Here is a 9,991-nt window from a genome sequence, read left to right as displayed (position 1 = left end):
TGTAAAAGAAACTTATTAATAAATTATACTTAATTTAGCTCACCTTAAGTTTATCTCATTCATCACCACTATCTGCAGATGTTGTGAAATATAACTATTCTTTGACGATTCCTTTGTCTCCAACATTTTATAGGATTTTATGATTTTACTAAGGTTAACATTTTTGCACTATTTCTAAGTTTACAAATTTGAATCATGTTTCTTAAACTTGTGTCTTTTTCCTATTAGGGATTGAAATATTCCTCACAATCTTAATATATAAATCATTTACCTAAAAAAATGCATGTACAACATTGTGATCCAGCAAGCCTTGGGCTAGTTGGTAGTTAGGAGAAGATGGATGCAAAATGAAATGACCAAGGGAACTTATTTCATGGGTTGGTTTTCATCCGATGTTTTCTCATTTTCTTTTCCTCTTTCACTATTGTTTTCAAACAGCTGAAATTTTCATTATCCTCAGTTTTCTCTTTGTTTACTTCTCTAAATCAATCAGCAAAAACATCAATGACTCGACTCCAAAATATATGAAAAGAAGATACGACAGATACACTTTACTAAAATAAATAATTGGAGTTACATCTTTTAGATTTGGTAATTAGTTTTTTTTTTTAAATTTTGTTTGACATTAACATCTGAAAGATTAAATTTAGATATTTATCAGCATTCATAGACAGATATCAAAATCAAACATTTTCAGAAGATTCACTTATATTCATCACAAAGCATTCTTATATTGACAGAAATTATGTTGATTACACGATGACAATGGTGCTCCATATTTTACCATACTATATTATCTGTATTCATACATAACATTAAATATTCACATTAAACTCTGACATTTAACACGGCATTATGTGCATTTTCCTCATAACTTACAGAATAAAGAAAGCATGTAAATCCCACTCCACCTTATAAATACCCATCCCTCTTGTCTTGTTCCTCTGCTTCCTTGTTAGCAGCTTGAACAGATTTGAACCAAAGAAAAGCCTGAATTAAACATTAGGAGTTCATAAATTGGCAAGAACCAACATTTTACTTTTACACATAATTTAGAAAAAAACTCAAAAAAATCAATTAATTTTAATTAAAATTCTGAATCTGAACATTGAGGAGAGTGATTAATTCTTACCGAAGAGGGAATGCCAGTGAAGACAAAAAACCCAAGCAAGGGAGCATAAAACACACTGTCCGAGGTTAATGCTCCAAACACCGGTCTTTGGTTCACATATTCAAATATGGAACCAATCTGTTGTAGAAAAGAGATACACTATCAAGAAACAAATCAAAAGAAAAACATTATTAATATTAATAGTGGTAAGAAGTTGGTTAATTACAGCAGCAATTGCTGTGATGGCAGAGGCAAGTAAATACGCGTAGAATGGGATTTCAAATCCTTGCTCCGAAGTGTTGTTTTTGGCCTCATCTCGGGCCCATGGTGGTGGTTCATCGGAATCTGGTTTGGCCCATGAAGGGATTTTTTCCTCCGACTTGCTTGATTCGGCGGAGCCTTGGGTCACCGCCACCACAACTAACGGTGTTTTCCTCTTCCTATGAGGGTAATGGCGAACTCCAAGAAATGTTGTAGGTTGTGATACATGTTGATTTTGGATAGTTCCGGCACAGGACAGTGTTAAGAAGCTGCCACCGCAACTGGTCGCCATGATATTTTTTCTAATGCACTAATTGGGAGTTGAGGTACTGCCAGTGGAATCTTATCCTATGTTTGGGCCTGAGGTAGTGTGATAGGCTTTAATGGGCCTGAGGTAGGTTGATGGGCTTTAATAGACCTCCTTGAGCGAAAAAATTTGGTGGACCCGGGAAAAAAAGTGAAATAATTTGAAAATCAAATTCCCACGCAAAAGTGACCGCGCCCGCCCATAGTTTGAGAATTGGAAATTTAAAGTGTTTATTAAGAAGATATGTTTCTCATTCAACCAGTCACTATTTCAGCATCATCCTTCTTTGCTTTAGCTTTCTAGGTTTCTCTCTGTGTCGATGGCGGGAAAAGGAGGGAAGGGGCTCGTGGCTGGAAAAACCACCGCAGCGAACAAGGACAAAGACAAGGATAAGAAAAGGCCTGTCTCTCGTTCATCCCGTGCTGGGATCCAGGTAACCCATTTTCCCTGTTCCTCAGATTTTGTTTTTTCTCTCCAGAATTGTCTTAGTTTTCAATCTTTACAACTTAATTTGACTAGATTTCACGAGCCACATGTTTGGTGTATGTTGGATCTGATTTGTGTTCTTGTGACTGTCGTGAAAGTTTTGTTTCCCACGTCCTGTTCTAATCTTAACCACAAAGCAATGACCTTTTGTTGTTTTATTTTAATTCTGGATTAGTGATGGAAATTCCTTCAGAACAGCACCAGATGATGCAAATCACGTTTTTTCAGAGTAATAATTATTTTGTTTTGTATTTGTCAATTTCACGAGGAAAAAAAAACATTGTTTTCTTTGTTCATGGGATGCCTACGAGTATAAGAAAGTCTCAAACTTGAGCCTTGAAAAAGGATTCACCCTTTAAATCCCTGACTTGACCAGAATTTTATCACGATCTGAAAGAAAGCTTGAGTTTTCGTTATTTTCGTCAAATTATCGTTTTTGGGAACAGTTGAAATGTTTGTGAATTGTTGGAATTTTTTGGTGTAGAATGCCTACAGTTAAGATTAAATCAAAGATCTGTGATAAACTACTGGGTCTTCGTGATACGGTTTGATGCATGGATTGAATTGTTTTGATTTTTTTTTTTGTGTGGCTGTAGTTTCCAGTGGGGCGTATCCACAGGCAGTTGAAGCAAAGGGTGCAAGCCAATGGACGTGTGGGGGCAACTGCTGCAGTATACTTGGCATCAATTCTGGAATATCTGACTGCTGAGGTTCTGGAGTTGGCTGGGAATGCAAGCAAGGATCTGAAGGTGAAGAGGATCACACCCAGACACTTGCAGCTGGCTATCAGGGGAGATGAGGAACTTGACACCCTCATCAAAGGGACCATTGCTGGTGGTGGTGTAATCCCTCACATCCACAAGTCCTTGATCAACAAAGCAGCCAAAGAATGAGACTCAATTGTTTCTTTACTTTTCCTTTAATCTTTCTCTTTATTTACCATCTGGATGTGTGTTAGTTAGGTACTAGATTTTCTTTTCTGTTTCTTAAGGACAAGATGTTAATGTTAGAGTGTAAATGATCATTCTATCTGTCTTTAACTTGGTTGATGTGCTACTCCTGGAATTGTAATGCTGTTGGATTTAATGAGTTCTTTGTTTTAGCTTTAGCAACTGATTTGTTTTTCTGATTGCTCATATAACTCACTGGATATTTGCTTGTTATATTTTCATAGACCTATCTGAGAATCTTTCCCAAATGAGTGATATGTTTTCTTGATTGTTTGATTTTCAGTCAGTGTAGATCTGTGTGGATGTGACTAATTTTTGTTATGGATTCTTGAGTTTTAGATTTGGTTATATTACACCCTTACTCTATCATCGTGATAATAAACTTGAAAATTACAACTTTTGTTTCTGTGTAAATGGACTCTGGAGCTCCTAGATCTATTTTGGTTCTTATTTGTACTTTTTTTTGTATGACTGAAGTATGTGAGGGATCATACATGTGCTATCTTTGTCGCTTCCATCTTGAACAAAAAAGAAAGAATTATAAATATTTTAATGGTTCTTGTTATTGGGGGCATTGTGTCTAAGCAAAATATGGGACAAACGAAGTATTTACTTTGGTTCGATAGAAATTGGGAAAAGAGAAACGGAAGAAATAAACATATTCATTATTTTGTGTAACAGATAAACAGATAGAGCAAAGAAAATAATAGCAGAGAAGTGCACAATAAAATTTCCTTTGGCAAGAAGGAGAAACGACATTTTACGTAAGTATAATTATAAGTTGTAATTTTATTATTTCTCCATCCGTGAATATATACGCCTCTTTTTTTTCTCTTGTATTTTTAGTTCAAATACTTCAAAAAACAACATATGCCGTCAATAACAAAGAAAACCCTAAATCCAAATTTTTGAACCTTCACACACTTTTAATTAAATCAAATTCAACGAAAACAAAAAAATATCTGATTATTATTACAATGTCTCTCCATCCATCAAAAGCTCCAAATTTTCTACATAAACAAACAAAATACATACGACCTACCAACATTGTCAACGTAGCTACCAACAACTCTACAACCACACAAACGAAAACATTCAACACCCACACCAGCACTGACTTCAACTTTTTCCTTCAAACGTTCAACACCCACAGTTTTAGAAACCAAAATTTCTTTTTAAAAAATTAGACGTCTCAACATTGAAAGAGTCATGTCTTCTTCAAACCATTTTCATCCACTATACAATCTTGTTCGACACATCAGCGAAACAAATGCTTAACGTTGTAAGCTCACAATGATGTAGTTCATGCATTAATAAAATATGAAGATGAGAAGAAATTTTTTCACAAGGAAGAATTCCAATTCCACATCAAAATTTGAGGTAAAAAATATATTTTACCCACTTTTATCTATAACTATCATTGGTCTTAATAGTTCTACATATACCATACAACATTTCAGAAAGTATTTACTCAATTCACGATCTTCACATTTAGTTATCATCATTCAAATTCTTACTTTTGTACTTAATTATCGAAAATTTTTATGGAAGTGTATCTTCTCCCTGATCTCACAAAAAGCTCAGCCCATGGTTCTCAACAATAACAACCCTATACCCAAATAACATTTACTCCACTTCCAAGACGATTTCCAGCATATATATATATATATATATATATATATATATATATATATATATATATATAATCTGGATAAAAAAATTGGGGGGAATGGGTACGGCTTGAAAGTGATTAAAAAAGAGTGCAATTGGGACCGGTTTGGTTTGAAAGGACAACAATTTGGGAACTTTATTGAAATTGAAATGACCAATTTTAAAACAAAAGGTACCAGACAGTGATATATATATATATATATATATATATATATATATATATATATATATATATATATATATATGATTTATACATCAATTAGTGTTCCCACTGTCCTGGGATCTGAATTGAATAGCAATAGGGATTATGGGTTACCTGTAATGAAGGGCAACGAAAAGAAAATTTACGTAGACAGAATAGTGATGCATTCGTATTCAACAATAGCAATCTTTACTAAGAATGCAGAAAGAGAAAAAAAAATATGAAAAGAGAGACAACAAGTCATGATTTCTAAGATAACATAAATATGGATGACAACGCAAGTTTGTTTTTTCTTTATGGTTTCGTAGTTTGTTTTCTATTATACAAAAACTAGACACGTTTAAAGTCATGAAGCACCATCATTAATGGTTGAAATTTTGCTTATTTTCAAGTTCACATGGAATAAAATATAAATCGGTTAGTTTAGCCGTGAATGCAATAAGAGTGGTCTTCAAATGTGAATTGGTATTTCTTAGCAAAGTAGGTACTATATTTTAAGAAACCACTTTCACTTACACCGAGGGTGTCTTTTGAAAGTTTGACTAAATTGAACTGAAAAAAAGCATTACTATTTGTAAGAAGCTACTCGGAAATTGCCTCTATGGTCGTCTGGTACGAAATATTACTATAGAAGATAACCAGATCTGAGTCATAATCTAGTTCTTTTCTTGTATCTTTTCGGCTTGAGATCTTCTGCTGATTCCATGGAAAACATAGCAAAAAAGAGATGGCGTTTAGCTTATACAGCAATTTATTCTAGGCGAGTCATGCTTGCCTTGGCCAAAGAAGTCATGTCTAAGACAAATACAAACACTCATCCTTCTTTGGTTCCTGATGTTGACAAGGTGAGGATTACGAGTATGGTCAAGGACAAAAACTTGTCAGCCTTTACAGAGTTTGGAGGAGTTGAAGGTGTTGCAAACATTCTTGGAACCATTCCGGAAAAGGGAATCACCGGAAGCCATGATGAGGTTGCTAAACGTGTTAAAGTATTTGGTTCCAACACTTACCAGAGGCCACCGCCTAAGTCTTTCCTGAGTTTTGTGGTGGAAGCTTTCACTGACACTAATATTCTGATCCTTGTTTGCGCCGGTCTTTCCCTTGGTTTTGGCATGAAAGAACATGGCCCGGGGGAAGGCTGGTATGAAGGAGGGAGTATATTTGTAGCAGTGTTTCTGGTGGTGGTTGTTACCGCACTCAGCAACCTCAGACAAGAGAGACAGTTTCACAAATTGTCTAAGGTAAGCAACGACATCAAAGTAGAAGTAGTGAGAAATGGAAGGAGACAGAATATATCTATCTTTGATGTTGTAGTGGGCGATATTGCATCCCTTAAGATTGGTGATCAGATTCCAGCTGATGGATTGTTCTTGAGTGGCCTTTGTTTGCTAGTGGATGAATCAAGTATGACAGGTGAGAGCGACCCTGTAGAAATTGAGCCTTCAAGAAGCCCCTTCTTGCTGTCTGGTGCAAAAGTTGAGGATGGCTGTGGTCGTATGCTAGTGACATCTGTGGGAATCAACACAGCATGGGGTGAAATAATGAGCTCACTATCGACAGACACCGAAGTAAGGACACCATTACAGACTCGCCTTGATAAGTTAACCTTTTCTGTCGGAAGGGTGGGTCTCACAGTCGCTTTTCTTGTTCTCAGAGTCTTGTTATTTCGTTATTTCACTGGAAACACACAGGATGATAATGGGAATACAGAGTTCCAGGGGAGTAAAACTGATGTAAACGACATTTTCAATGCGGTTGTGAGGATTGTCGCCGCTGCAGTCACTATTGTGGTGGTGGCAATCCCAGAAGGTCTGCCATTGGCCGTCACTCTCACTCTTGCTTACTCCATGAAAAGAATGATGGCAGACCAAGCAATGGTGAGGAAACTTTCTGCTTGCGAAACCATGGGATCAGCTACAGTTATTTGCACGGATAAAACTGGTACCTTAACCTTGAATCAAATGAGAGTCACCAAGTTTTGGCTTGGCCTGCAAAATGTAGCGGAAAAATATTCCAACGCAATGGCCCCTAAAGTTCTTGAATTATTCCAACAAGGAGTTGGCCTAAACACAACTGGCAGTATCTGTAAACCTTCACCAATATCTGAACCTGAAATTTCTGGTAGCCCGACGGAGAAAGCTATACTCTTGTGGGCCGTGTCAGATTTGGGCATGGACATGGATGAACTGAAGCGCGCACACGAAGTTCTCCATGTTGAAGCGTTTAACTCTGAAAAGAAACGAAGTGGCATCGCGATAAGGAAGAAGACTACCAACACAGTTCACGCTCATTGGAAAGGTGCTGCAGAGATTATTCTCGGGATGTGTTCAAATTATATTGACAATAACGGCATAGAGAAGCCCCTTGATGAAGAGCGGAGCAAATTGCAAAATATAATTGAAGGCATGGCTGCTAGCAGCCTTAGATGTATCGCTTTTGCTCACACGCAGATTCCGGAAGATATTGATTATAACGATAAGGAGAAAGCAGATGAAATCCTGAGAAAAGATGGCTTGACCTTGCTAGGTATTGTTGGCCTCAAGGATCCATGCCGACCCGACGCCAAGGAGGCTGTGGAAGCGTGTAAACATGCTGGAGTTAGTGTGAAGATGATCACAGGTGATAACATATTCACTGCAAAAGCAATAGCAGCAGAATGCGGAATATTAGACTTTGATGGCCATGTGAGCACGGAAGAAGTGGTGGAGGGTGTGGAATTCAGGAATTATTCTGAGGAAGAGAGAATGGAGAGAGTAGAGAAGATCCGCGTGATGGCAAGATCATCCCCTTTTGACAAAAGTTTGATGGTGCAGTGCTTGAAAAGGAAAGGTCATGTTGTTGCAGTGACAGGAGATGGCACAAATGATGCACCTGCTCTGATAGAAGCTGACATTGGACTTGCTATGGGGATCCAAGGAACTGAAGTTGCCAAGGAGAGTTCCGACATTGTCATCTTAGATGACAACTTCAGTTCTATTGTGACTGTTGTAAGGTGGGGGCGATGTGTTTACAACAATATCCAAAAGTTCATCCAGTTTCAACTAACCGTGAATGTCGCAGCTCTAGTGATAAATTTTATTGCAGCAGTTTCTTCGAGAGATGTTCCCCTAACAACAGTTCAACTTTTATGGGTAAATCTGATTATCGGTACGCTAGGAGCATTGGCACTGGCTGCAGAAAGACCTACAAAAGAGTTAATGGAGAAAAAATCAGTGGGTAGGACTGAGCCTCTTATTACCAATATTATGTGGAGAAACCTTTTCGCTCAAGCTTTATATCAGATTGTTATCCTCCTGGTTTTACAATTGAAGGGAGAGTTAATCTTCAATGTTAGAGAGGAGGTAAAGGATACTCTAATCTTTAATACTTTTGTCCTCTGCCAAGTATTCAACGAGTTCAACTCTAGAAGTATGGAGAAACTTAATGTGTTCCAAGGCCTTCACAGAAACCACCTGTTTCTTGGACTTGTGGGGATTACCCTTGTTCTTCAAGTTGCGATGGTGGAACTCCTTAGGATGTTTGCTGGTACAGAGAGATTAACATGGGAGCAATGGGGAATTTGTATTGGAATTGCAGCTGTGTCATGGCCAATTGCTTGGGTTACAAAGCTCATACCAGTTTCAGATAAACCCTTCTTCAACCACGTTAAGTGTGTAAAATTATTGGTCTCCAAGATTAAGGATTGTGTATAATTTTACCTTGTCAGTCGCTTCAAATTTCAGTGCAGTTTAATTTTAAAATTGATAGCTTCAATTCGAGTAATAGAAAATAATTTTTGAAGTTCTGAGAAAATTGCAATTTAATTTTAAAAATGCAAAGGCAGGACATCATAACTCAATTGCGTCTGCTCACAGTTTGGCTTATAACTTTTGCCACAAATGTTCAATTGATATGATCTTTTTTACATTGAATTATAGACTTCAGAAACTTTAAGTTGAGCACTGTACTTAACTTTTGGAGCTCTAAACAAGGTACTGATAAAGGTTTTTACAAAGGGAGAGACAACATTGTCACATGGGTCATTAGCCCCACACGGTTTCTATCATTCAAAAAGGAAAAAAGGTTCTGTTTGGGTGATAATTTTCCACAAGCAGCAGCTTTTTAAACTAAACAGTGGTGAGTAACAAAAAGCTGGGTAGTTGTGTATCATTTTCGAAGAATATATATATGTTAAGGGTGGGCAAAAAAAATTGTTTGAACCAAACTGTTTCATTTTTTCTCTGATGTATTAAAGATCCAGTTTTCAGATCAAATTTCTATTTTATTTATGTAGATTTTAAAAATTGGAACATTCAAATTTCACCTTTTCTCTCAAGTGTTTTTTTTTAATGAATGACTACACCTCGAAAGTGATTAAAAAAGAGTGCAATCTGGATTTGGCTTGGTTTGAAAGGACAACAATTTGGGAGCTATTGAGATCGGAATGGCCAAATTTTAAAACGGAAGGTATGTGACGGTGATATATATGAAGATGCATTTTAATTCTTCGTTGTACACGTTTTTTCTTGTATTTTTTAATTCAAATACTTGCAAAAGTTACCTGTTTTTTTGTTTATTATATTTTTCTATATTTCCTTTCTACTTGCCCTGTCTTTTTTATACAAAGATGTTGCTAATGAGATACATATGCTTGTCTAATTCGATTAATTGATTGAGGGTAATGACTTTAAGTTGATTTACTAGAGTAATAAAACTCATGCAATTGAAAAGGCCTAAATGATCTTGCTTGTGTGAGTTACAGAAAATAAAATAAAGACAGATATTTTTTATCGATGATGATTGTCAATGAAGAGTACAATATTAAACCTAAATTGTTGTGGATAACAATAGTACAAGTGTCCTCATCTAAATAACATAAACAGGAAAATATCCATACAAAAAAACTAAGCCTGTCCTGTATCTTATTTAGTTACTTTGAATTTCAGAGCATTTTAAGTCTCTCTCTTTCTAATTTGGACATTTTCTAATTTTAATTTCCAATTTTTTTATGAACTATGGTTTCT

The 9,991-nt window shown here is 36.3% G+C and overlaps 2 protein-coding genes and 1 pseudogene across 3 annotated transcripts; 2 read left to right on the top strand and 1 right to left on the bottom strand.

Moving 5' to 3' along the window:
* Window positions 1–690: 690 nt before the first annotated feature.
* LOC114164465 (uncharacterized) lies at window positions 691–1,712 on the bottom strand. The gene is made up of 3 exons (XM_028049156.2): window positions 1,338–1,712; window positions 1,133–1,249; window positions 691–990 (listed from the first exon to the last, which is right to left on the bottom strand). Exons 1-3 carry the CDS (start codon window positions 1,662–1,664, stop codon window positions 913–915), a joined length of 522 nt encoding a protein of 173 aa, XP_027904957.1. The 5' UTR covers window positions 1,665–1,712; the 3' UTR covers window positions 691–912.
* A 148-nt stretch (window positions 1,713–1,860) lies between these two features.
* On the top strand, window positions 1,861–3,273 carry LOC114164475 (histone H2A variant 1-like). The gene is made up of 2 exons (XM_028049167.2): window positions 1,861–2,112; window positions 2,762–3,273. The coding sequence occupies exons 1-2, from the start codon at window positions 1,999–2,001 to the stop codon at window positions 3,056–3,058; spliced, it is 411 nt and encodes a 136-aa protein (XP_027904968.1). The 5' UTR covers window positions 1,861–1,998; the 3' UTR covers window positions 3,059–3,273.
* A 2,209-nt stretch (window positions 3,274–5,482) lies between these two features.
* On the top strand, window positions 5,483–8,768 carry LOC114191685 (calcium-transporting ATPase 12, plasma membrane-type pseudogene; annotated as a pseudogene). The gene has a single exon (XR_014994589.1). The product of XR_014994589.1 is annotated as a calcium-transporting ATPase 12, plasma membrane-type pseudogene (transcript).
* Window positions 8,769–9,991: the final 1,223 nt, after the last annotated feature.

The sequence above is a fragment of the Vigna unguiculata genome, chromosome 1 (assembly GCF_037176805.1).
Source record: "Vigna unguiculata cultivar grain cowpea cultivar isolate G323 ecotype 2 chromosome 1, ASM3717680v1, whole genome shotgun sequence".
NCBI classification, from domain to species: domain Eukaryota; kingdom Viridiplantae; phylum Streptophyta; class Magnoliopsida; order Fabales; family Fabaceae; genus Vigna; species Vigna unguiculata.
Note: the sequence above shows the minus strand (reverse complement) of the source record. Positions and strands in the feature narration are given on the sequence as shown.